The sequence below is a fragment of the Aspergillus puulaauensis genome, chromosome 1 (genome assembly GCF_016861865.1).
Source record: "Aspergillus puulaauensis MK2 DNA, chromosome 1, nearly complete sequence".
Taxonomy (NCBI): domain Eukaryota; kingdom Fungi; phylum Ascomycota; class Eurotiomycetes; order Eurotiales; family Aspergillaceae; genus Aspergillus; species Aspergillus puulaauensis.
Genome location: NC_054857.1, coordinates 619,206 through 644,188, shown reverse-complemented (window position 1 = coordinate 644,188; position 24,983 = coordinate 619,206). Strand labels below are relative to the sequence as shown.

The 24,983-nt window shown below is 51.7% G+C and overlaps 15 protein-coding genes across 15 annotated transcripts; 7 read left to right on the top strand and 8 right to left on the bottom strand.

The window, feature by feature from the left end:
- Positions 1-1,093: 1,093 nt before the first annotated feature.
- APUU_10298A (uncharacterized protein) lies at positions 1,094-1,762 on the top strand (the record flags this gene model as incomplete). Its single annotated transcript, XM_041699240.1, has 2 exons — positions 1,094-1,680; positions 1,726-1,762. The coding sequence occupies 2 exons, from the start codon at positions 1,094-1,096 to the stop codon at positions 1,760-1,762; spliced, it is 624 nt and encodes a 207-aa protein (XP_041549664.1).
- Positions 1,763-1,944: 182 nt separating this feature from the next.
- Positions 1,945-2,912, bottom strand: APUU_10297S (polysaccharide deacetylase family protein; the record flags this gene model as incomplete). Its single annotated transcript, XM_041699229.1, has 2 exons — positions 1,945-2,408; positions 2,456-2,912. The coding sequence occupies 2 exons, from the start codon at positions 2,910-2,912 to the stop codon at positions 1,945-1,947; spliced, it is 921 nt and encodes a 306-aa protein (XP_041549663.1).
- Positions 2,913-3,175: 263 nt separating this feature from the next.
- Positions 3,176-3,836, bottom strand: APUU_10296S (uncharacterized protein; the record flags this gene model as incomplete). Its single annotated transcript, XM_041699218.1, has 3 exons — positions 3,176-3,454; positions 3,513-3,565; positions 3,614-3,836. The coding sequence occupies 3 exons, from the start codon at positions 3,834-3,836 to the stop codon at positions 3,176-3,178; spliced, it is 555 nt and encodes a 184-aa protein (XP_041549662.1).
- A 1,901-nt stretch (positions 3,837-5,737) lies between these two features.
- Positions 5,738-6,627, bottom strand: APUU_10295S (uncharacterized protein; the record flags this gene model as incomplete). Its single annotated transcript, XM_041699207.1, has 4 exons — positions 5,738-6,021; positions 6,081-6,235; positions 6,306-6,465; positions 6,531-6,627. 4 exons carry the CDS (start codon positions 6,625-6,627, stop codon positions 5,738-5,740), a joined length of 696 nt encoding a protein of 231 aa, XP_041549661.1.
- Positions 6,628-7,228: 601 nt separating this feature from the next.
- On the bottom strand, positions 7,229-8,280 carry APUU_10294S (uncharacterized protein; the record flags this gene model as incomplete). Its single annotated transcript, XM_041699196.1, has 2 exons — positions 7,229-8,115; positions 8,184-8,280. 2 exons carry the CDS (start codon positions 8,278-8,280, stop codon positions 7,229-7,231), a joined length of 984 nt encoding a protein of 327 aa, XP_041549660.1.
- A 417-nt stretch (positions 8,281-8,697) lies between these two features.
- On the bottom strand, positions 8,698-10,423 carry APUU_10293S (ankyrin repeat domain-containing protein; the record flags this gene model as incomplete). The annotated part of the gene is made up of 2 exons (XM_041699185.1): positions 8,698-10,244; positions 10,303-10,423. The coding sequence occupies 2 exons, from the start codon at positions 10,421-10,423 to the stop codon at positions 8,698-8,700; spliced, it is 1,668 nt and encodes a 555-aa protein (XP_041549659.1).
- Positions 10,424-11,586: 1,163 nt separating this feature from the next.
- APUU_10292S (uncharacterized protein) lies at positions 11,587-12,953 on the bottom strand (the record flags this gene model as incomplete). The annotated part of the gene is made up of 2 exons (XM_041699174.1): positions 11,587-12,788; positions 12,845-12,953. 2 exons carry the CDS (start codon positions 12,951-12,953, stop codon positions 11,587-11,589), a joined length of 1,311 nt encoding a protein of 436 aa, XP_041549658.1.
- Positions 12,954-13,839: 886 nt separating this feature from the next.
- On the bottom strand, positions 13,840-15,527 carry APUU_10291S (uncharacterized protein; the record flags this gene model as incomplete). Its single annotated transcript, XM_041699163.1, has 5 exons — positions 13,840-14,119; positions 14,173-14,335; positions 14,397-14,415; positions 14,467-15,334; positions 15,385-15,527. The coding sequence occupies 5 exons, from the start codon at positions 15,525-15,527 to the stop codon at positions 13,840-13,842; spliced, it is 1,473 nt and encodes a 490-aa protein (XP_041549657.1).
- Positions 15,528-16,721: 1,194 nt separating this feature from the next.
- CPA1_1 (peptidylprolyl isomerase) lies at positions 16,722-17,377 on the top strand (the record flags this gene model as incomplete). Its single annotated transcript, XM_041699152.1, has 4 exons — positions 16,722-16,758; positions 16,815-16,984; positions 17,042-17,173; positions 17,228-17,377. The coding sequence occupies 4 exons, from the start codon at positions 16,722-16,724 to the stop codon at positions 17,375-17,377; spliced, it is 489 nt and encodes a 162-aa protein (XP_041549656.1).
- A 686-nt stretch (positions 17,378-18,063) lies between these two features.
- On the top strand, positions 18,064-18,477 carry APUU_10289A (uncharacterized protein; the record flags this gene model as incomplete). The annotated part of the gene is made up of 1 exon (XM_041699140.1): positions 18,064-18,477. The coding sequence occupies one exon, from the start codon at positions 18,064-18,066 to the stop codon at positions 18,475-18,477; it is 414 nt and encodes a 137-aa protein (XP_041549655.1).
- A 423-nt stretch (positions 18,478-18,900) lies between these two features.
- APUU_10288A (GNAT family N-acetyltransferase) lies at positions 18,901-19,617 on the top strand (the record flags this gene model as incomplete). The annotated part of the gene is made up of 1 exon (XM_041699129.1): positions 18,901-19,617. One exon carries the CDS (start codon positions 18,901-18,903, stop codon positions 19,615-19,617), a length of 717 nt encoding a protein of 238 aa, XP_041549654.1.
- Positions 19,618-19,794: 177 nt separating this feature from the next.
- On the top strand, positions 19,795-21,001 carry APUU_10287A (putative secondary metabolism biosynthetic enzyme; the record flags this gene model as incomplete). The annotated part of the gene is made up of 3 exons (XM_041699118.1): positions 19,795-19,888; positions 19,959-20,093; positions 20,148-21,001. The coding sequence occupies 3 exons, from the start codon at positions 19,795-19,797 to the stop codon at positions 20,999-21,001; spliced, it is 1,083 nt and encodes a 360-aa protein (XP_041549653.1).
- Positions 21,002-21,284: 283 nt separating this feature from the next.
- Positions 21,285-21,599, top strand: APUU_10286A (uncharacterized protein; the record flags this gene model as incomplete). Its single annotated transcript, XM_041699107.1, has 2 exons — positions 21,285-21,294; positions 21,358-21,599. 2 exons carry the CDS (start codon positions 21,285-21,287, stop codon positions 21,597-21,599), a joined length of 252 nt encoding a protein of 83 aa, XP_041549652.1.
- A 520-nt stretch (positions 21,600-22,119) lies between these two features.
- APUU_10285A (NAD(P)/FAD-dependent oxidoreductase) lies at positions 22,120-23,309 on the top strand (the record flags this gene model as incomplete). Its single annotated transcript, XM_041699096.1, has 3 exons — positions 22,120-22,580; positions 22,655-22,976; positions 23,055-23,309. 3 exons carry the CDS (start codon positions 22,120-22,122, stop codon positions 23,307-23,309), a joined length of 1,038 nt encoding a protein of 345 aa, XP_041549651.1.
- Positions 23,310-23,452: 143 nt separating this feature from the next.
- Positions 23,453-24,977, bottom strand: APUU_10284S (uncharacterized protein; the record flags this gene model as incomplete). Its single annotated transcript, XM_041699085.1, has 2 exons — positions 23,453-24,717; positions 24,770-24,977. The coding sequence occupies 2 exons, from the start codon at positions 24,975-24,977 to the stop codon at positions 23,453-23,455; spliced, it is 1,473 nt and encodes a 490-aa protein (XP_041549650.1).
- Between the last annotated feature and the right edge of the window lie 6 nt (positions 24,978-24,983).

Below are 24,983 nucleotides of genomic sequence, written 5' to 3'. Positions count from 1 at the left end.
CAGTTCAGCTCAACTACAGTGTATAAGTTATTACATTTACCGGTTAAACATTAGGATAGCGGAGTAGTACTATAAATGAACGAGAATCTTCCAATATCGAGTAAGCATCCCGACCGTGGAACAACCGTCCAACTGGGGACACTCCACGTCATACTCGCCAACCACAGTTATATAAGGCCAAGAGCCACTCGAAGCTCTCCCCAAGTCAAGCATCACTACAAACAACTACCACAAGAACAATGTATCAAATCCTACTAGGCCGCGGAGGCCAACAAGCAGGAGTCGTCAGCCGACGTCTCCGCTCAGTACGTCTACATCCCAAAAGACGAACTATGAGATACTTATGTCAATTAGAAAGCCCAGCCAGAGAACCAAATCCCGTACAGCTCGCTGTACCGCCAGGGAGCCGCCTGGACTGCCGGCGGAGTCGGAGTCGCCTCGACTTTGTTTGGCGTCTACAGGACTTTCCATTCTATGAGGATGTTCAAGTATATTAAATAGGCGATGCGGAACTGGATTAGGGCTGGCGTTGACGTTATTGGGCATGCTTTGCAGCAGACACTCTTTAATGAGAACAAATGAATAGTAATGAAATCCTGGCATTTGCCATCCTTCTCGGCCGGAGACCATCCCTATCAGTCACAAGACTTTGGGGAATAAATGGCTAGATTCATGGTGGCGAGACTGCTTCCCCGCCTGATCCATGGGTCAGAGCTCCAGCTTTCCCCAGAATCCAGCTGTTCCAGCCTCAGCCCACGCGAGTGACAGGATGGGGATGTATGTGGAATTACAGCCCCCTGCATGAAGCTGTATCTGTCAAAGTCTTCTGGCCAACGTACGCACCATGAATGAGTCCAAATAGCCCAGAACATACGAGATAAACTCTTATATGTGGCCTATATAATATAATATTAAAGCCTGAGAAACTCAAGGAAGACACATCATATATCCGGTACCGTGACGTCAAAACCAGCACCATCCATGGACCAGCATTCCCAGCCCATAATAAATAGTGCACGGGGCCTGCAACTTCCACTGCCAAACAGCTCTTACAGAATAGAGACTTACCAATCTACTGAAACAAGCTATCGAAATGAGTTTCCGAATCAGATCCTGTACACAAGGCCTAAGAGGCCTCACATCCACCCCTCTACATCTACGCAGCAGCACACTGAGTCACATCCGTCCCCTATCAACAACACCAACAACCCACCTCCCCTCCCTATCCTCTACCAAAGAACCCCTCCGCCCGCCAACAACAGCGCAAGAACGGCAGGAAATGCTCGAAACGCTCGAGCGGCAAATCCTATCCCCCGAGCGCGCCGAAACCGCCTACAGCGGCACAGACAACGCCGTCGGCGGCGACAACTACGCATACGACCCCTCGATAACAAACCCCGAGGGCGAGTTCCAGTGCTTCGAAGAGGAGGTGCGTGTTGACGGCGCGGTTGATCCGCTCTACGTCTCCCCTGCGAATCGGGATTTCAGCCAGATGCTGGATCCGAATTTGGATGGGAGGGCTGTTGGGAGTGATAAAGGGGATCGGCTGGGTGCGGCGGGCAGTGTGAGGGGGTGGGTGAAGAAGGGGAAGGAGGTTAAGATTCGACAGGCGAAGGGGAAGGGGGTGAATGTTGATGAGTATGAGAGGTTGTTGAAGGGACTGAGGAAGGTGCAGATGAGGTGAGTGGTCTGGCTTTCGTTCTGGATAAGGCTGACGTAGTATAGGCATATGGGCAAGGATGCAACGGAGAAGCCAGCTTGAATGTCTGGAACTTCTGGTAATCTGGAATTGGAACACAGTCTGCTTGCATCAGGAAGACTGAAGTTGACTTTGCATATCGTGGTCTCCGGGCCAGTCGCTCGTTTATAACATTACAATAGCATCAAACAGATAAATGCTACTATATGTATTTAAAGACCAAAACACAAAGAGTTCAACTCAAGTTACTGCCTCCCCTTCCATTGCTTCGCACAATCACCATACGTAGAAAACTCCACACCATCCCACCCCTTCAACCACTCAATAACGCGATCAATCATGCCAATGACATGCGCCATTCCACTCGTATCCGGATGCAGAACGAGCGGGAAGACAAAGTCCTGCGTCGCGCCATCAATGGTCTCGTGGTAGAGATACTCGAACCGGGCCTTCCAGTTCTGCTCGATCGTGTCTGGACTGACGAAGCCGTGCGAGTTTGCTACAGCGGGGAGATATTGCATGGGCGTCATGTCCTCCATGTACCAGTTACATGGAATTTCGACCAGTGTGCTTGCTGTTCGTGGTGCTGGGGGTGGGAGCGGGTGCATCCAGGATGAGGCCGGGACGGATGGCGAGAAGTCAATCGGTTTGGGAGTTGTTCTGGAAAGGAGAAAGTATGGCGCAGAATCATGGTGTGTTAAAGACGTGTCTGACTAGATTAGAAGATAGATCTGCCGAGGGCAGTAGGTGTCGCACCGTATAGGAACCCTTGTTCCTCGAGAACCTTGACCGTATGCTCTCTAAGCTGGTACAGAGGTGCCCTCCAACCAAGCGGCTTCTTCCCCGTTAAATCCGTCGCAAGCTGAACACATTTCTCAATAACATCCTTCTCCTGCTCCTCAGAGAGCTGCGGTGCACCCTCATGCGCGTACCCATGACATCCGATTTCAGCGCCCGAGTCGACAATGGCCTGTGTCTCATGGGGGAACGACTCCATCGAATGCCCCGGCACAAACCAAGTTACTGAGGACGAAATTGCATGTTTCTGGAATAGGCGCAGCAGGCGGGGGACGCCCACTTGCGCTGCGAAATAGCCGCTGCTGAAGTCCGACAGGCCGTTTGTGGGCGATGCTCCTGTTCCGAGAAAGCCGGAGACCGCGTCGAAATCGACGGAGAGGAGGATTTGGATGCGGCGATTTGATGGTGTGGCCATTGGGTAAATTACAGCAGAATGGGCGATTGGAGGAGGAGTCAGGAGAAGTTGAAGTGGGAGAAGTGGGAGGAGTGGGATGGATGGATGGTTTATGCAGAGGATTTGGTGGGGACGATGGAAGATCCACTTAAGGTCTGGACTACACTGGGATCATATCAAGTTCATTGAGCTAAGCCCTACATTACCATTAATTACTAACTTGCATATCATTTTCACTATCATCCCTGATCCCGTTCACATTCTTATACAGCGTAGAGACGACTCTAGAGGACAAGATTGCCAATTATTCCCAGGCCGCCGAGAACAGCAGCAGCGCCGCCAGCGAGGTGGGAGTTCGCACCGCCAGTGAACTCCGGGGGGGCAGGGGAGGAGCTGGCTGGGGGAGTGCCAGAGGGAGTCTCGCTGGTGCCGGTTGGGATAACGGGGCGCGAGGAGGTTGGCGACTCGCTCTCAGTAGGCTCTGGGGCGCTGGTGGGTTCACTGGTGCTCGACGAGGTGAGGGTTATACCCTCGTTCTCCGCGCAGGTCTGGGGGTCAATGCCCTGTAGCAGTTGTTAGTATTGCTGTTCTTCGCAGTAGGATAGGCTAGGGAGTACGCACATCAGGACAGCAGAGACCCTGCTGCAGACAGAAATTGCCGGCAGGACAGGCCCCTATACTTCTGTTAGTATCACAAATCGATGGAGGAATGCGGTACGTACAAGTTCCATCGGGACAGCAAGTGTCTCCGCGGCGAGGGTTGTAGCAGATATTGCTAGTCCCGCACGTCGGCCAGCCAGATGGGCAACCAGGGGTGGTGGGAGGAACGAAAGACTGGTCGTCGCCCTGGCGCTTGCTGAGGACGTGGTTAAGCTGCAGGGAGTTGTCGGCAACAACAGCCTGGACAGCCAGAAGAGAGCCGAGGGCAATGATGGAGGCGTACATCTTTCGAACGAGTGACTGAGAAGAAAGACGGAAAGACGAATAAAGTATAGAGATGGCGACAATTCCGCTCCGGGATGGGAATCGGCTGGTCCTTTTATACGGCGGCGTTAGGGCATCTGCAGCCTGGAGACAGAGCCCCAAGGACTGGGATCGCAAGATTGCCTCCACCCCCTCTTCTCGAGTCTGGGCTAATTTCCGGAATACGAGGTGCTGCAGGCTGCCGATGGAGGAATTGACAAGTCATGTCGCGAAGGCTGACAGCGTTGTCGCAGTGGCTGGATGTGACTTTGTGTGGCGTATCAGGCACAAGGCGTGGCAGATCTTGGCCCATTAAAGGCATCAACAGCGGGGGATTTACAGGCTGCTATCGAGCCTCGTCCTGAGACATTCTGGGCTTGGAGAAGGCACGTTTCCAATCAAGCTGCGCTGGTCAAGGAGCCCAGGCCTTTCAAAACTCGGCATCGCTGCCGCTCTTCCCGGCGCGAGACGTGGGTGGCCACGACAGGAAATGCGAGCAAACTAAAGTATGAGTCGCATAAGAAAAACAGGCCTCAACATGCAGATCAATCCTGTTGTCGCGGGGGCTTGGGGTTATTGGTGGTTTTGACGGCTCATCACCGGCTTGCTGGCCAGTGACAGGAAGAATCACCAAAACATTCAATGCGGAGATGGCGAGAGAACAATGAGCCTCCAAGTCTCTGCTTTGGCCTCTGGCGATCGGACTGCTGTCATTTCCCCACGTTGCAGGGTGACGCGGCCCAATACGAGGTCTATCTCAGACTGCGTGGATCCTCGCTTTCAGCCGAATAACCTCCAACACTCTCCCTCCATCGCGATGAAGGTGCTATAGAAGATAAACTGGGTCAGCACACGGGGAAGAACGACCCCCCCCCTTGTCATGAGGCACGTTAACTCGAGCCCGTCTGTATGTCTGGCATCTTCATTGCCAAGTACGCCAAGTACGCGCTTGATCGAGATCTTGGAACAATCCGGTGGAGTATCCCAGCCCTAACACTGTCTTCTTACCAGAATCATCACTCTGGTTGCGAGGTACAGTAGAGCATACCTGACGGAGTATCATTGGCATCATCAAGTTGTCTAGCGCCTCGAAGCCTTTGTCGAGTTGCGCACCATTTATGCCCGGGCTGTCATCAGAGAGCTTGCGCCCGTCTTGGGTATGAAGAACGTGGGCAAGCCCTCAGGCGATCTCGTTACTCTGCTTATAGTGGTACCGCCGAATGTAGAATATGGCAACATCCCACTAGGACCGGATCCAGACGAGATCGTTAACTCTGCTGCACTGGATGCTGGAATCCGCAACTGCCAGTTCTTCTTCCATATATCAAGACTATCGCATCATGTTCAGCATTTGCCAGCTCACCGCGCTACAACATTTATATCTTAACGACCAGCTCTATAACATGTTTTGGATTGGGTATGGGGATTATTCGCGGCTATCAAACAAGTTCGCCCCGTCTGGGCGGCCAAATGTGGGAGATTGAGCATTGGGAACCCTCCTCTTTTTGCCCAAGTATCACGCGGGGTGTTTCCGAGTTTGGAGCGAGTTGTATGGGATGCCCTAAATGGGATAAGGGATGAAGATACTGTTGCTGCCTTGCTGCGACCTGAGGCGTGGGATTCAGTTACGAGAACTGGCCAGGATACATGGTTACCATTAATGCTCCTGACAGGCTCCCCACACCAGGCCCGTGGGCGGGGTGTGGAGGAATTCTAATGGCACAATCCTAATTGTATCAATCTCCAGGAAAATAATATCACGTCAGCGGAATAGTTAGATCATGAAATGTGATTAGTATGTAAAAGCATGCCGAGGATATGCAATCCACGGAATGCGCCATATAAACAACAACACTAATAGGGTATCTAGAATACAACTCGCTTCATTTATTCGGCGCCGGGGGCACATAACCAGCTCCAAGCTCCCTCATCTCTGCCTCCTTCTGCTTCCTCCGCCTCATATAGAACCACAATGCCGCCAGGATCAGTGTCAGACCGGCCACGCCTCCCACCACCCCTCCTGCGATTGCCCCGACATTCTGTCCCTTCCCCCCGTCGTGTTCGTTTCCGGAGTCTGGAGGAGCCGTTGCAGAGGCCACAGTTGATGGCGGAGGCGCAGGCGTAGCAGTGGAGGTCTCGGCGTCTTTCACGGAGGAAATGTAGGACGCTATACCGATTTTCCGTCAGTTCTGGCACGATAATCGTCGTCGCAGCCGGGACACATACCTGATCCTGTTATTGTCGTTGTTACGGGCACTTCGAGAGTCCAACTAAGATCCGTCCTGTAATCGTCCTCCTCCATACATACATACGACGATGCAGTCCAGGGCCCGGAGTCGGTCGCGCTGCCAACGACGGTTCTTCCACGACATGTCTCCGAACTGTCGATCGCGCATTAGCTGTAACTGTGTCGTCGTGCCCTGGGGGCTTTTTCCATCTCATTGTACGTACCATCTAGAGCTACTAGAACCATCTGCCCAGAAAATCGTAGATCCATCACAGGAAACGCCAAACGCACATCGTGTTGCTGTGGTGTGGCAGCACGCGCCTAAGCCGGTGGTGTCGGTGTTTGTGATGTATATGCTCCCAGACTGGCACTCAACTGAACCGACTGTTGTTTTCCTGGTTGTTAGGCGCGCTTCGAATGGTAGCAGAATAGGAGTGTGCTACACCTACCTCTGCTGCCGGTCTGATAATATCCAAGGATGCCCCAGCTTGCCTGATTGCCGTAGGTAGTGTTAGTCGTTAGGACTGTGGTGATGGCTTCCGCCATAGTCGTGCCCTCGATGGCGGTTCTGGATACTCAAGCGAAACGCCTGGAAAGACGAGAGGCAGCAGTCGCAGGACCAAAGATAAGCAGCATCTCGAGGAAAGTTGGGGGATTGGAAACTCAGCCTCCTCATCAACAAGCACCACCGGATGCCAAGCAGGCCCGGGCAAAAACGACAGCCTCGTTTCTCCATATCAGTCACGCCAATTGGGTGGACGGCTGCAGTTTCTCGTGTCTGCTGGTGCGCCAAGCTGGGGCCGTTCGGTGCCTCGTGGGCCAGCGTCACTGGCGTGCACTTCAGGGGCAACGATCTTCCCTTGGGAACCATGACTATGATCGGGCGAGTTGATCAGACTAGAGAGTTATTCAACTTAGCCCTAGATATTGAGTGGTATAGCTACAAGGCCTCCAGGGTGGCCACGATAGACGATTTCGACGGTGGGAACAGCCTACATCGACAGGGATCGTGCACTGCCTCTACCTCGTATTCGAGATCCTGATCGTCGCAATCATGGTCTCTCTTAGCGGAACTTGATTCTCTAGCTTGAGCATACCATACAAAAGGCACATGTTCCAACCGTCCACCAATGCTTGTCTTCCACCATCAAGTCTCAAACAGCGAATCAAGGGAAATGCATTTAGTCCTCGCGTCCATCCACTCCAAGCTACTCAAGTAGGGAAACTCTTCCAGCGCGTCGTTGATCTGCCGAATCTCAAGAGCCGTCGCCAGGTCATTCTTCCCTATCGCCCTCGCATACAATATGCCCGCGTTAACCAATAGACCCATCGCACGCCTAAAACACCTCTTCAAATGATCCAAAAGCCCATTCAGAGGCCCCGGCTGTCCTAGCTCAATGGCCCTGAACAGATACTGCCTGTCAATCCTGAAGCTCATCCCTTCAAAGATGAACGGTGCGGAATGCTTCTCCAGGACACGAACGACCTCCTCGTTGACCACCGACCCATTGCCCTTCATGATCCAAACACGGAATCGCATACTCAGCGCCGTCATGTCATATCCATGGGTAAGGAAATAATCCAGCGCCTCCGCATCCCCCATACTCATCGCGTTCGCAGCAACCAGAATCCAGTATGTCTCCTCCAGCGGCTCCCACGAATACATAAGCAAATCAGGAACCCGCGTGCCCTCATCCGCAGAAAGGCTCTGCGCAGCCCTAAACACTTCAACCGGTATCAAGTTCCCGACTGCAGCCCCGCCGATCAGTTGCTGGATAACGTCTTCTCGGAAATGGGGGTCTGAATCGTCAATGCCTCGAGACTCTAGCATGTTCTCAACCCAGACGGAGAAGGTCGTCGGTGATCTGGAGTGCCGGTTTACCTTGTTCCACATGAAGAGCATCTTGAATCGGAGAGGGAAGTGCTGCCATCTGTCGTTGCGGACATCTCTTGTTTCTGGACTGTTGATGCCAAGCTCGGTTTCTAGGCGTGTGCTGCGGATCAGGAGGCTTGTGATGGAGTCCTGCCAGCGGTCTGGGCAGGTGACATTTATTAAATACTGTTTTCCTTTAGATTTGGAGGAGGGATCTGGGTTGACGTACAGTTCACCAGCCTTGTGTTGACAACATGATCGATGGGCTCGGCTTCTATCACGTATCCGAGGATCTGTTGGTAGATCTCCAGAGGGAGAGAGTCCATTCTGGGCCAATTGCCCACTGACCAACTGGCTAGAATAGGAAAACGCAATTCAGAATGCAGTCTATCATGGGTGCTTTGGTGTTGAGACTGTGTTAGTCGCCTGGGGATACCCTAAGGCACCCTAAAGCACGTGCCATTTCCTGTCTTCACTCTCCCTCACCGGAGAGCAAATTACTGTGAATGTCAGCTCTCCATAATAAATTGTTATTTTGATGGCAGACGCTGTATTCCTGCTGCTTACATGCGAAACAGCTCGAGATTAGCTCTGGTTTGGACAGCTTTGTTGAGATCTAATTCTAGAATAGGTTATCGATAATCTATTAATGGATACATTGCAAGCCGGTGTGAAGTCAAAAAGCGAAGGTAAAATAAATACAAAAAGAAACCTCATGCAAACATTCATACCATCCTGTTCCCTCATCTACCTGCGATCTGTCTCCCTGTCCCAGTCTGCGGCGGATGAGCATCAACCTCCAACAGCCTATACGACACTCGAGACTCATAGACATCCTTATCCGCAGTTGGCCCATTGACACCAGAGTAAGCCAAGGCATGGAGCTGACCAGGTGTCCAGTAATTCAGCGGAATTGCACCAGCACGAACCCGCTCATCATACTTCTGCCGACGTAGAGTGTTCGACCCGCAGAACTGCCACAGGATACCCCATAGCGAAACCGACGATGGTCCATTGATAAGCTGGACGCGGTGGATACTTGTGTTCCCCTTGATGTACGGCGAGACTCCCTTGTCCAGTAGCATCTTCACGAGCCTGGAGTGGCCGAGGAGCACGGCGGCAACCAACAGCTGAGACCGCCGACCCGCAATCGGTGAATTCGGAGATGCCGGGTATACGTCTGCTCCAAAGTCTAAGAGAATAGAGACAAGGTCGAGGTCCTCTTCGCTGATGGCCTGGTAGAGTGGAGTTGGGTCGCTCACCCTACTGGTGTTGGGGTGGACGCCACGTTCGAGGAGGGCTTTGACCAGGCTCGACCTATACCACTTGTTTTTGCAATGTTTGATAACGAGGAGCAGTAGGTTTCCGCTTTTGTCCAGGTGTACGAAGCATGGGTCGAAGTCCTCGTCGGCAAGGACGGTGTTGATAACTGCGATCTCATTGTGCTCGACAGCGCTGACGAAGGTGACATGCTGTATGTTCTTATTGGTAACCGTGTTGGACAGTGACATCCAGAACCATTCCGACAGCTCTCTTTTGTGGATTTCTGGGTCCGCTGTCAGGGTTTTCATAATGCTGACTGTGGTAGCCTCGAATGTGTGTCCAGGTAGTTTCTTCAACCCCTCGAACCACACCTCCAGTGCCGCACGGTTCTCGCTCGCGATGGCAATGGGTACCAATGCACGAGTAAACCCAGTTTCAATCCCCCCGCTGACTGGCTCGGGTCGGAGACGAGTGGCATTCCCATACACATGGTTTATCCGACTTGTCTGGCTGGCATGGAGCTCCTGCGTCATGGTGTAAGGAAGCAAGATCGTCAGGATCTCTCGGCTTCCTGCCCTTGCAGCCTCCTCCAAGATAGATAGCTGAAAGCGATATCCGTATACAGCGTTGCATGCGGGGAATATCGCTTGAAACTCGCTGACATCTTGACGGTGTATGGCTCTGCACGCGAGCACAACGTTGAAATCGTCCGCGAGTGTCCCATGACTCCAGGATTTCAACCAGGGCGTAGATCGCATTTCAACCTTTGGGCCTAGGAGGTATCTAAGCCGGTAGTGTCCATGAGCAATGCCCTCGATTAGCTTGGTCCTCAAGGCATCCTTGTCTGCGGCTGTATCCAATGCAAGCATTTCATGTATAAACGCGGAGAGGTAGCAGGAGTCCGGGTTGGGATCATATTTCCGGTGCAGGTACTTGACCCTCAGAGAATGAGGAACGGAGTCCCATTTCCTGGGCTCTCTGTCCAGCAGTCTGAACAGAGTCTTCTCGGCCTGGTATGCGAATGTCTCTGGGTGCGTTTGTTAGTCGATTCGGCAACAGCAATGTAAGTATGGAGATGAACGTACCATTTACTCCCCAAAGACCAAAGATCTCATTAGTAGGGAGGGTCAGGACTGCTATGTCGACAATTTCGAAAAGAACTTCGAGTGGGAGATGGTGGTCGCTCTTATAGCCTTTCGCAGGCATCTTCCTTCACGTTCCCGTTAACACGGAGGTTTGAATGCGGCAACGGGAGTCTCTGTGGTGGGCAGATGGAAGGTGTTCTTAATAAGCAATTAATAAAGTGATTGAAGAATTGTACCAGGCCAAGGGAAGAGTGAAGCGAAAAGGCAATCTCATCGCTATTGATCGTGGTTATATAGCACCTTGGTGGCGAAACATACTAAACACTGACACCCTGAGCGATGAATACACCGACTTCTTATTACATGGCTCTTAGAATTTCCTTATCTGAAACCACAGTGCCTTTCACAGCAATCCGGACATTTGTGAATAATCTGGTTATTGATTCAGTGTTAAGTGGCACAGCACTCCGCTATCAACACCTACCAAGGAGCCTCACCCAATAGCCCTTGGGTAAGTGACAGCTTGTGTGGGTCTATATTCGACTCAGGCCGGACAAGAAAAGAGAGAACAGTCTCGAAGACATTCATGCAGTATTCAGAGCCTGCACCTGGATATGCGACAGACCAAGTGGTCTATATTAGTCTGCGCCTTGAGGGGGTCCAAGTTACAGAGAGTCTTGTAGAATGCAGTAGGATATAACAATAACGGTGAATCTTAAAATCAGGCATCTCACATATCCTTCTGTTTGGTTGTTGTGGTGACTGGGCGAGGGCAAGAGCTGGATAGGGCTGTGTGCCGGGGTTAACGGGTTTACACAGACTTCACCTTCTCTGTGAGCAGTCAGGTTATTTTGAATTATAGGAAGCTGGGGTATTCGGCTTTTGGGACTCGGGCCTACTCATGGACCATGTACTCTTTCTTCTTAATACATCGCCCTGGTGGTGTCTACGGACAGACAGAACCATGTATCTCACCCTCACAATTTCAACACACCAGATCTTACGATATTGATGTTACAGATTGCAAATTCCAAGATATCAGGATATTCCATTTCCATGTTCTTACGGTTGCTATGGACGAGTATCCCATGTTCAAGATGCTTGTTCTCCCACTCCATTACAAAGTGTTGTGGCCATCATTCGATATGTACTTCGATAGTTTCCAGCGTGAATCCAATCTTCATGATGAGATTCAAATCAATACAATTTGGTTTCATAATCCAATGAAGAATTGCTATCTGCATGTCCATCCATTCTGATTCATTCCCATCGAGGTATTCCTGGTCAAAATGTGAGCTGAGACATCTTCACCGTGAGATCCCATTCATCCTCGTTCAATTCAATGTCGGGATGTAACTCCGCTTCGAGATCCTCCCATTCTAAATCGTCATCACTTCTCTCGCCATCATCGACCTCATCGTCATCCTCCAAGTGATCAGACTCGCCGGTCGTAACCAAGACCACGCGCCTACCCTCAACTCGACGCACCCACACGTCCGCATCGAAGCCGGCACTTACGAGTATCTCAATCATGTCCTTCCTCTCCTCTTGGTCCTCAAGATCCTTTGCAAGCTCAAGGGGATGGACCCAACAGTAAAACTCAGCATCCGATGCGTCGAATAATGGATAACGCACGATGAACTCCACAATGTCAATGTGGCCGTACTCGACAGCAATCGGAAGAAGCTTGTAGTACAGGACACGGTCCGTCATCAGGCACCTCTGGAGGACGAATTTTACCATGCCGGGATTTATGAATCCAAGAGGGCCAACCAGGGCGGCCTCCATTTCATCCAGGAAATTAACATCCCACTTCGCCCTCAGGATGGGCATCCACACATTCACTGCTTCCTTATTCCCTTTGGCCACTGAGAGGCGAATGAGTGTTGAAACACCCAGTTTGGGGTCATTGCGGAAAACGACGCTCTTCCTGGCTACGGCCCTGGCCATGCTGAGTGTGCCGTACAGGGCCAAAACGTAGATGGGCACAATGTAGAAGCGTCCGCATTCCAGTGGTATCTCTCCGTCGTTGTCGAAGATGCGGGCGAATTCTACCTCGTCGCCACGACGTATGGCGCTGGCCGCGAGGAGGACATCATAGGATACTTTAGGATTGAAAGGCTGTCCATTTCCGTGTTTGGCAGAATGGTGATCGCCGTAGGGCTCGACGAATCTGGTGTACTCAAGTATCGGGGTGGCTGTGGCGCCGTAGAGCAGTTTCTCGCGTATTACGTCCTGCTCCGCGGGCTCAGCGTTCTTGACCTCATCCATCTGCAAAATCTCAGTCATGTAGGTAGTAAATGCGGTAGGGTTTGTCTGGTGGTTTTGAAGCTTCAGGCGCAGGTATTTCACTTGGAGTGTCATTGGGCAGCTTTCCCATGCAGTCTTCTGAATTTCATGAAGTCCTTTATCGCGGGTGATGAAGCCCTCATTTTCTAGACGGCCATTGCGCACCATTGCCTTGAACAGTTCGTCTGCGAATAGGGCTAGAAAACAGGAGCGGTTAGTATTGTGTCTTCCTGGTAGCTGGAATTGCTCATACTGTTGACGCCTCTGAGGGTAAAGACTTCATCCAGGGTGAAGCCCTCAGCTGCTACGCGACAAACTTCAAGGAGGATCTCGTCGGGGAAGATGGGGCTCGTGGTCTCCATGGTTCGAGTAAAATGGATATTGTTTCAACTTTCTGGTTGGTAGACAGGTGAAAGAACCACTGGGCTTGTTATGGACAATGAAAGGGAAGAAACAGTCCGGGGATAATGTGAGAAGGCGGGCGGATAGCTTGCTGGGCTTGTTTACTTGTTATTCCAGTGAAGATGTTACTTTGTGTTGATTCACAGTAAGGAATTCCCTCAGCCGATATCGGGGTTGACAGATGCAGGAAGCCAGAGAGAATATTCCTGAAATAACTTGAAGAACCAGAATCTGTCCAGGTAATGGAAGCTGTTTTGCACAGTCTTTCTTTATACAATCCATCATTCCTACACAAATGGATCTCCGAAAGCATAGCTTTGACGGAATAAAGTATTTAGGGCTACAGATCATCCTTTATCGTTCTCATGTCACCTCACTCGCTAAACCCTTCACGCACTCCTTGTTGAGATATGCTCCTGGTTTTCCGTTATGAAGTGCTGCAGAGGCCTAAATATCTGGATATGACCCTAGCTAATCATACTCTCTGCAGCAGCGCGCTTCTTGATCCACCACTGCATTATTGACGCGAAAGACACCATACAGTTGCCTCCCTAGAACGCAGCTTCAATCCCTATTCCGGAGGCACCCTCTATCAAAATTCCCAAAGTCAACCTTCTGTGCCACCGTACATTATAACCAATCGATCACTATCTGGCCGTTATATGCACTATTATCCCCGGCTGATGGTGGAAGGTTGTCATTCGGGAAGGTGGTCAGTATCAAACAAAACTTCCCTTTTTCTTTTGTCCAACGTTCAGTCACTGAAAGCTATGAACTACCTTAGATAGAATGCTTTACGCTATCGCCGCTCCTATTCCTACCTGAACGTCCGAAAATATACCAACCTCAAACGGTCCTTGTCGAGAGCTGCCCACGCAAAAACCTCATCGCCCAGATTACATCAATGATGAGGATCTCTCCAAACGAAAACACCAAACTTCCACCGAAGACAATACTGTGATATGTCCATGCGTTATCCGGGCTCAGATCCGCTACCTGGCAAACGATCGCCCAAGGTAGCACGTAGAATAGGTTCGAGATGAGAGATTGTGCCAGGTACAAGGATGTACGCGTTGCTAGTAGGAGTGCGGCCAGCTGGGTTGATACTGCGTACAGGACGTAACACCTAATTTGTTAGACCAGAGTAAAACAATACAGGAGCCTGGCTATCAAACTCACCAGTCGATGGTACGCCACATGTGCGCGACGATCCCGGATACATCGTCACTCTGGCTCAAGAAGAAGGCGAACCTCTCGCAACCGAATAAGGCCATGAATATAAGTAGTGGGATCTCGATCGTCACGGCTATTGCTACCGATAGGGCTGCTGGTCGAACGACTCCTATTAGAAATTAGCATTATTGCTTGTGTTGATCAACAGTCGAAAAAGAGACACCACGCACTGTAGAGGCTGAACCATGACTAGCGATTGTCATCACGTCTTTGTTTCAGCTTCCCCCAAGCATGACCTACAAATGTCAGGGTAGTCGCCTCCAATGCCTGAACCGGTACCATCACTAGTCCCCATCGAATTGTCGTGAACACCCCCCATGCCGTAGCATACTCCGTTGACATTGCGACTACCCCGTGGACAAGCCACAGGTATAGTGCATTTCTAATTGCAGATTCAAGAAACGTGATGGATCCAGGTTTGAGCAGAACAACAAACGCGCTCAACGTTGGTAATTCACTACCCTGACGGATACCTTGTCGACTTCTAATACTAGTCGTGAAGAAAAAGTAACATAACCCAGCGGCGGCAGCAATGAGGTCACAGCTCAGACGAATGGCAGCTTGCATGTTGACATTCGGAACCCAGCCCCCGACGTGAAACTTCGATATAAACAAAAAGTCCAAGACAATATTCACTGTAAACTTGATAGAACTGAGAACGAGTGGGACATCGGGTTTGTCAAGAGCGCGAGTTGCGTTGGATACCGCGACCTCAATGGCGGAGCTAAGTGCTGAAAAGGCGCTGATCCGAACATATGTTATGCTAGCCTCGCGAATATCGTGGGGAACAAATGCGTCTGCGAATTGCTTTGCAGCCGCCGCAAATGCAATGCTCATGATCGACCCAAGTAACGATTGGAAGACTACCAAGGTATACGCCAGTCCTACTCGTTCTTTGAACGACCGGGCTTCCTTATCTGCGATGGTAACCCATACTGCCCGTGGAAGGCCCTCGTTTAGCACCTCTGCAACAGTTCCGATATATGTGTAAATGTCGGTTGTGGCGACCAAGGAAGAGTTGATATTAGCAATCCATATCTTGACGAGGGTGTTGTAGAGGGCGGGCAGGATGAATGCACCCGTGTTGAAGAAAAGGGCACCGGCATAACTGGGAAGTTAATTGACCTCTATCATCCACTCAGTCCAGTAAACTCTCACCTTGAGCGCTGCCACCAAGGATCACCGACAGTCCACTTCAGAGAGAAGATGTTCCCAGATCCAAGGGTCTCCCGGGTGTCATCGGCATAAAGGTCCTCGCTAGCTACCACTTCAACGTGCCTTGCTTCCAGATTCGGTGCCATTGTCGCACGGTCAGTGTAATGTAGTCCAAATTAAGATAGTGACGCCGCATGAATTGAGGGGCTGCGACCCTGCAGCTGCGAGGATGCACTTCCCCGCTCTGCCTTGCAATCCGGCGGAGAAAAAAGAAAACACGAGGCAAAAATATGCGAGCGCGTAAAGTTCATACTAAGCGAGGGATGGATGGCGTCTAAATCGGAAACACTACCAGAACTTGGCAAGCAGAGAGAAGCGGGCAATGTTGTAGTGAATGGTAGAGAATATCGCCCTACATTCAAACGAGAAAACCTTGGTCACGGGAAACACCAACAGAGCGGTAGCATTCTTAATATATCATTAACAGCGTTTGCATGATAGTCTGTATCTAACAATCGAGTTAAAATGTCACATTCCTCCCATTATGTTTTCAACGCTGGCTTGATAGTCGATATATATTGCCTAAACTCTCCATGCGCGTCAGCTTGTCGGCAACCTCCAAAACTATCTTTTTTGCGATAAACGACTGTTTATTATTTTCAGTTAGTCCGCTAACAGTAGCCTAGGCATATCCCACATTCTCTTGCGTCCGTTGTACCTGGGCAAGGCGTTGTTTACGGTCAGGGCGTAGCTGCGGCCCCAGGCAGACATTTGGAGATGGACCTCGTGGCCTGAGGTGGCAAATCTCGGAAGAGGGAAGCCTCAGGCAGCAGTTTGTTTTGGCGGGAGCTTGTTGACCTAGTGACGCGTCGAGGGGCACATGGCATTGTATCCCAACAACGCGTTCTTCGAGCATTGAAATAGCTCTAGCTATGTTTTTAGCCTGAAATCTGTAGCATGTTCGAGATTCCCCAAAAATGACGCAGACAGCGAGTGTCCAGCCTCCGAGGACGATCTGGCCTGGATCTGGGCACGACGAATGAAAACACCTTGGTGGCTCACGACACGGGTGTCGACGGAAGCTCACTGGCCGATTGGGACCTTTTTTCCGTCCCGCATGAGGGACCAGGGCATGAATCAAGAGAATTAATTCGAAGGGCCGGACAGATTGACGTGCTTGGTGTTGAGGGCGAGGTGGGCTGTAGCTGACAAAGGCGGGGTTCTTCCTGTGCCCCGCACCGAGAATTTATGATATAAGGAGCTGCTCCCCCCAACTCTCCTCTCTTGCAAATTTCACATCGTCCACTTCTTCCCCCAAGAACACTCAATTCATCCTCAAAATGTCTAACGTTTACTTCGATGTCACTGCCGATGGCCGTAAGTTCCCGAGTGTCGTTTCTGCCTCGTTTTCCCCTGTTCTAACTCCCTCACAGAGCCCCTGGGCCGCATCGTGTTCAAGCTCTTCGACGACGTCGTCCCTAAGACCGCCAAGAACTTCCGTGAGCTTGCCACTGGCCAGCATGGTTTTGGCTACGCCGGATCTCCCTTCCACCGTGTTATCCCCAACTTCATGCTTCAGGGTGGTGACTTCACCAAGGGCAACGTGAGTCGACCTCCACAACCGTGATAAATGCAGACATATTCTAAAGGTACACTTTAGGGCACCGGTGGCAAGTCCATCTACGGAGAGAAGTTCGCCGATGAGAACTTCCAGCTGAAGCACACCAAGCCCTACCTTCTTTCCATGGCCAACGCTGGCAAGAACACCAACGGCTCCCAATTCTTCATCACGGTTAGTGCGCCTTTTGCCCCCTTTCGCTAAAGAAAATCGCTAAGTGGATTTTAGACCGTTGTTACCAGCTGGCTCGATGGTGCCCACGTCGTCTTCGGCGAGGTTGTTGAGGGCCAGGATGTCGTCAAGACCGTCGAGGGTCTCGGCTCCCAGAGCGGTGCTACCAAGAAGAAGATCGCCGTCTCTGCTTCCGGCACCGTCTAAACAGGGTCTACCGCGGAGGATAGCTAAACTCAGAATAGCGAACACTAAACAATCAAACTGAGCTTCGATGCACTCAGTGCAGTCCTCGAATTGAGGCTGCCTAGCCGAACCACATGAAATGTCGTCATTAAATCCTATTTCCGTAGACTAAACCCAATCGCACGAGGAATGCGGTCTGATCGTGGAGTGCCAAGGTGTGTCTGCACGTCTATTTATGGTCTCAGACCCTGCATCCTGGTCCCTGACGACAGTGACGATGGCTTTGTAGACAAACGTACGATTTGGCCCCAACGATATTCTTTCTGCCTTGATAAATCCGTCAGCCTGTTCAGGTTCGGACCCTGTCGTTCGGGGATTCTGCACTAAAGATCCTACGGTCTGGGGGCCAAATCCAATTGTAGTTCTCAAAATCCCAACAGAACATCTCGGAAGCACCAATAACTACGCGGCTGTGAGAGAAACTCTCGCTTCACCTCGAGATAGATGTCTCACTCTCGCCTCTTAGCGAGCTTATCCAGAGTACAACTACGTAGCCACGCCGATCGCTGAGATGAAGATATAAAAGGTGCGCTGAATACCTCCCTCTCGTAGTCTTCAATCATTCATCGCATCCTCTCAATCATCAATCAATCTCTACAAAGACCAAAAAGCAAAGTCATCTTATCCATTTCACCAAACCTCCCAAAATGAAGGCCTCAACCACCACCATTCTCGCGACCCTCACGGCTCTCGCAAGCGCCCAGTACAGCGGCACCATCGTCTCCGAGAACAGGGGCGCCTGCCCCATCCCTCACTCCGATGGCGACCAGCTCAAGTACTCCTACGATCCGAGCGAAGGAAACCTGTGTCTCGACCTGAACCAGCACGAGGTTTACGTCGAAAGCTACCATGCCATCCTGTATGGAAATGCTGAGCTTCCTGACGCCGATAAGCCAACCCTGTTTGGTGGATGTGCAGATTCGAAATGCACCCAGTGCGATCTTGTCGATGTGAACGTTCGCTCGGATCGCCCTGGTTCTATCGAGTCAGAGTGTACGGTGTTTAAGAACAAGCCGTACTTGTTCATTGGTACCCCCGACGGTGACCGAAAGGACCTTTAAGCTATAAGCCATGGTTGCTCTATAGCTACTGCTGTTATCGACAAGTCTGGTATTGCGACGTATATTGGCACTCAATAGTGTTTACTCTCATTGTACTACTTCCGTCCTAGCTCATAGGAGCTTCGCTCAACTACATTTATAAAAATGTCATCCTCGCTCGTTTGGATTTATTATGACATCGACTGCTCAAGTAATTCGTGTAGAGTCCCTAGAGGGGCATAGTCTGGACCCTTGGAGTAGTGAATGTTCCAAATCGGGCAAGTGGCCCGGGCCGCCTGCCCAGCGACGCCCTATGAGTCAAGAATCAAGATCGGTCTCACTGAACTACTGTGTAGTTATAAGGATTCCAGGCAGCACTTTCTTCGCTTCTACACCCACCCCACAGGATCAGGATCAGACAAGCAACAACTATATAAGACGAAAATGTCACACAGACCGCTAGGCGACAGCGTTCTGCTCCCAGAAGCAACCCGTCCATCACCAACCACCCTGGTGGGACGCTCAATCAAATTAATCCCCCTGGAGGAAACCCACGCAGACGAACTCTTCCCACTATTCAACAATGACCACCCTGACCAGACCGCGCTGTGGGACTACATGCCCGATGGCCCCTACGACGACGCGTCGCAGCTGCGGAAGGAATTCGCCGCCAGAGTCCCATCGTCAGATCCGGTGTTCTTCACTGTAATCGACAGCAGACCGTCATCCGCCTCCCCCACAGCAGGGAAGCCGATCGGGTACCTCTCGCTGATGAGTATTGTGCCCGAGCACCGCAGGCTTGAGATCGGGCATGTGGCTTTCACCAAGGCGATCCAGCGCACAACGGGCGCGACAGAGGCGTTTTATCTCTTGCTGAAGCACGCGTTTGATGATCTGGGGTATAGACGGGTTGAGTGGAAGTGTAATTCGCTGAATGAGCCTTCACGCCGTGCGGCCCTGCGTCTGGGCTTCCAGCCCGAGGGCGTCTTTCGGCAGCATATGGTTATCAAGGGGAGGAATCGTGATACTGCTTGGTTTTCGATTGTGAGGGAGGAGTGGGAGGGGGTGAAGAGGGGGCTGGAGGGGTGGTTGGATGAGGGGAATTTTGATGAGCAGGGAAGGCAGCTGAGGAGGTTGGAGGATATCAGAGACAATAAATGAAGCTGGACGGTGTTATATAGAGGAGTGCATAAACCTAAAGGGGAATAATTGTGCATCTTGTGCACAGTTATGGATGGATTTCAATGGAACCAGCTGGAGCTTCACCCACCTCAGCCAAGAAGCTCTGAGACTGAGGAGAAGCTGGCCAACCTCGGATGCTCGCTAGTCTCTCCAAAAATGAACCAAGATCTGCGGACCCTCAATGGCAAAATGACGTTTCCACCTGCTTGTGATCGTTCAGGAGACCCGCCATCGTTGCACACTCAATTCGGTATATTATAGCCATGTCCAGTCTAAATACCCCGGTCTCCGTCACTAAAAATTCCCAAATTCAACCACAGCGACCATGTTCATCACGTCAGCAGCAGAGTTCGTTTGGGCAAACGTAAATCCCACCAACTACATTGGCGGCGTCAGCTTTCGCCCCGAGCGCGACATTCCGGATCTTTCGGGCAAGGTTGTTTTCATTACAGGAGGTTAGGATAATATCCCAGTGTAACAATCTCCTGCGCGAAACTAACATGGCACAGGAAACGCCGGTCTTGGAAAAGAGACGATCCGCCAGATCCTCAAACACAACCCAGAGCACGTCTTCCTCGCCGCACGGTCTGAAGACAAGGCGCAAAAGGCAATCACCGAGCTTCAATCCACAGCCCCAGACGTCAAAATCACCTGGATCCCACTGGACCTCTCATCAACAAAGTCCGTCCAAGATGCCGCTGAGAAATTCAAGTCCCAAGCCGACCGCCTGGACGTCCTCGTCCTCAACGCAGGCGTCATGTCCCTGCCCCCAGGCGAAACCGACCTCGGCCATGAGATCCAGCTAGGAACAAACCACACAGGCCACTTCCTGCTCACCAGACTACTCCTCCCGACCATTCTCCGCACAGCAGAGGACCCGGCCGCCGACGTGCGCGTCATCTCCCTCTCCTCGATCGGGCACAACCTCGCGCCGGACTTCGAGACGATCCTCGACCAGCAGCGGCTGAAGAGTTGCAACACGCACGCGCGCTACGGCGCCTCCAAGGCCGCGAATATCCTCTTCGCCGCAGAACTCGCGCGGCGATACCCCTCCATCACGGCGGTCTCGCTGCACCCCGGGATCATCGCGACGGATCTGTACACCCCGGTCGGGGAGGGGAACCCGATCGCAAGGGCTGGGACCAAGGTACTAGGTGCTGTTGGGACGACGGTTGAGCAGGGCGCGTGGAATCAGCTCTGGGCTGGGTTTGGCGCAAAGAAGGACGCGCTTGTCAACGGGGGTTATTATGTGCCTGTGGGCATTGGCAAGACGTGTAACCGGTATGCTGTGGGGGAGGAGATGGGGAGGAGGCTTTGGGAGTGGACTGAGCAGGAGCTGGAGAAGGGAGGGGCGAAGCTTTGATTGATTGATATCATTGGATTTTGGATAGATAGATTATCCCTGGAAATATTAGGTTGGGTAATATACATCGATTGGTTCGGTTTGTTTTGTGATTCTAGACTGGTGACAGTGGTGACGTGCATGGCAACTGTGTCCACTGGGCCTTCGCCACGCGAGTCTGACCACGCCTGGAGCTGCAGTACAAGAGCTCTAGACTTCCCCGCATTTTCGGCCTTGCAGGAACTCTGTTGCGCTGTGCAAGTGATACTAGACAATACAACAATACTACACTAGAGACGCGACAATGCCCGAAGGTTCGCTATAGCCCTCCTGAATCCCAGGCCTTGTCCCCCATGCCTGTCGCTAACAGTCGGCAGAACCCGATCCCAAGCAGAACGAGATGTTCATGGAGCGCATGCTATCGCGACGTTCTAGCCAGGGAGAGGCTGATGCCAAAAAGCCCGAGGGCCTTCCGAGTCAGACGAGCCAGGACGAGAACCAGAATCAACCCCAGCTGCGTCGCCAGCGGAGGGATTCCAGACTCCAGAGGTTCAAGGATATTTTGCACAGTGAGGAGGAGCTGGATGAGGCCGGCAAAGTTTATGCAAAATTGATGTGATATGTCTCTTGTTTGGTGTTGTTTGCTCTGTGTTGTTTAGGGCTGCGTTGGAATTGGGAACATCTGTTAAATCGCTTTCACTGGCCATCTTACAGGAGTTTTTATTCTCACATATTCAAATGGAAGATATAATAAATTCCTTTTGTCGAGAAGTGAGGTTTCATAAAGGACCCTGGGGACGAGCACATCTGAGAACTGTCGGAGCGTTTATGGAATGTCTCCGTCTCCAGTCAATACAACAGTCTCACTCCCGAATTACTTACTTCTGCTTCGAGACAAAATACCCTTGGCCGGACCCGTCTAGCCACTCGGAGACATTCGCAGACTTTCATGACTTGGATACCACCAAGGTGACCTTATTGTATAGTGGATATCCCACCCCGTAGCCTACCTCACTATCTATATAAGCCGTCCTTCCTCTCTCTTTGACATACATCAAATTCCTGAGAAAACATAACTTATTCACTTACTCACCCACCAATCAATCCACTTAATGAACCTGACAATTCCCTTCCTAACAATGTCTTCTCCAGCTGCCCTCTTCGACGCCCTCATAATCGGCGCCGGCCCCGCCGGCCTGTCCACCGCAACAGGTCTCGCCCGTCAGCTGCATACAGCTGTGGTCTTCGACTCGGGCGTCTATCGCAATGCCCGCGCACAACACATGCACAACGTCCTCGGGTGGGACCATGTCAGCCCCGCAGAACTACGTGAGAAGGGGCGGGCTGATCTCCTGGCGCGATATCAGACGGTGAAGTTTGCTGATGTCGCTGTTGCGAGCATCCGGAGGATGAATGTGGGTAACGGTACGAGCGATGGCAGCAGCAGCAGTAGTGAGGATGCGAAGAAGCAGCTGTCCATATTTGAAGCCGTCGATGCAACCGGAAAGGCCTGGCATGGGAGGAAGGTGGTTCTTGCCACCGGCGTCAAGGATCGGTCGTTGGATATTGAAGGGTTTGACGAGTGTTGGGGACGGGGGATGTAAGTTCGTTTTATTTATTCTATACCAGTCTTTTTAACTGCTGAGAGAACAGTTCTGACTGACACTGATCCAGATTCCACTGCCTCTTCTGCGACGGCTACGAAGAGCGCAGCCAAAAAAGCGTCGGCTTTCTAGCCATGGGTCCTCTTGCGGATGTCCACAAGGCTCTGCATGTTCTCAGGATGGCACTACGACTTGCGGAGGGTGTTGTTGTTTATACAAATGGGAATGAGGAGCTTGCTGCTGAGCTTCGTGGTGGCATTGGTCGGCTTAATGCGGTGGTTGATACGAGGCGCATTGCGAGGCTAGAGAAGATGGATGTTGGTGCGCAGGTGGAATTGCATTTTGACAATGGGGATGGGGATGGGGATAATTCCAAGGTTGAGGGGTTCCTTGTAAGTTGTTTTTCTTTCATATATTGTTGCTTATTTTGTTGTCATTGCATGGTGTTACGCAGAAACTAATGTCTACAGGTCTACGCCCCGGAAAGTGAAATCAATGGGCCCTTCGCCGAGCAATTGGGATTGGAAGTGACGGCTCAAGGTGATATCCAGGTATCGCAACCGCTCTGCGAGACCAGTCTACCAGGCGTTTTTGCAGTGGGAGACGTTGCTAGTCCGATCAAGGCTGTAACGCCGGCAGTATATTCGGGGACGATGGCTGCGGGAGGAGTCGCGATGCAGGTGCAAGCTGAGCGGGAGCTGCGAATTGAACATCTGGGGATATAATACGTTGGAATTTGGTCGCAACCTTGGCGCGCTTTTACTGGGATTTGCAGATGAATGGTATATAGAGTTCAAGGTAATTGTGAGACCTGCCCGTTGGTTCAATATGCTAAGTCTGATACGCTTACTAGTAGGAGATGTTATCCCTACCAACCACTAGTTGGTTCTGGGGTTGTCGTGAGGCCTTCATGAGGAGCTGCCGCGATTGCAAAAGCCTCCTCAGTGGGCACCGGAGTTGATGTAATCACAATCTCTTCTTTGTCTAGCGCAACCATTGTCACGGGTGGAATATACCAAGAATCGTCACACACCGACCAGCCCTTATCAATGCCGCGGACTTCCTCAGGAAGCTTAACCCAGGGCGTATAGTCATCACGGATGATTGTGCATGTGTCGCTGTCAGGGAGTGGGCACTGCTGGCCCCCGCGGTACTGGGGCCACGGGACCAGCGTCTGATGGTATTCCCCTACATCATGTGTCATAAACTCCGCAAAGTTAAACGGATAGGAAGTCCCGATAACTGGGTATTTAGCGTTCCGGTGGCCGCGTATGGAGGACAGCGTGCTTGGGTTGACGGAGATGACAGTGTTGCTGTGGTCAACACCGCATTGGCTCCCTGGGTGACCGCGGCGGTTACTCCAGGCATAGATTGTGGTAAAGGACAGGTAAACTGTTGGGGAGACGAAAGTTTCTCCGTTGACAACAGCCGTACTGGGCCCCGATGCTGGGAGGGTGGTTCCGTTCTGCAGACAGAGGTCCCCATCGGCGGTGGTGGCGGGCCAGTAGAAGAGAGTGGCAGTCCCGGGAAGGAAGTGACAATTTGAGCAGGGATTTTCCTCCGGATACTGACGTAGTGTTTGGGGACATTCACCTGGGCGGATGGGGCTGTTGGTGTCTCCAGGCATTGATGTGACTATCGAGTCGAAGTAGGAGCTGGAACGGCTTGAGTACGTTTCCCAGATAGGAATGCACTCGCTCGTTTCCAGGGGACAATCCGGTACGGGAGACGGCTCGCGGTAAAGAGTGTCGGTGTTGGTATAGGTAGTGTACCCCGTCACACAGGGGCCAGTGTCGGGGTAGTACGCTGTTACCGTTTCTCTGGGACCTAGTGCGCGAGGGATGTCATCGCACAATGTGGTAAGAGGCCCGGAATGAGTGTTTGACCATCTTTCAGCGGAAACAGAAGTACGACACGCCCCCTCGCTTGTGGCATATGATCCCAATGAGGTGGTGGTCGCGGTAGGTCCCAGAGACCGCAAACCGGAGGACCGTCCGAGGTATTCCACCCAGGCAGCATTGCATGAGACCACAGATGCGCTGGGACCAGTAGTCGGACCATAGAAGTAGTCCGTAGACGTAGGCCAGAAGATTGAAGTATTGAGAGTTATAAGCCACTGATCGCTGGTGATGCCTAAAGACCAGTCAATTCCGTACGCCAAACACCCAAAGTGGAATCAACATACCACCGCTCTGGCCGGCAACAAGGCCGAAAAACAGCGTGAGGAGCAACATTGGCAAGACGATGATTTTGAAAAGAGGAGACGGACCAAACAGCAGCAGTTCAGCCCCCAATTTATAGCTGTTCCCGACACTGGCCAAAAATCGAGCTCGGATCCCTGAGACATTCCATTGGACGAGTCCTGCAGCTATGCCATTCTCCAGCACGCTCATGCAGAT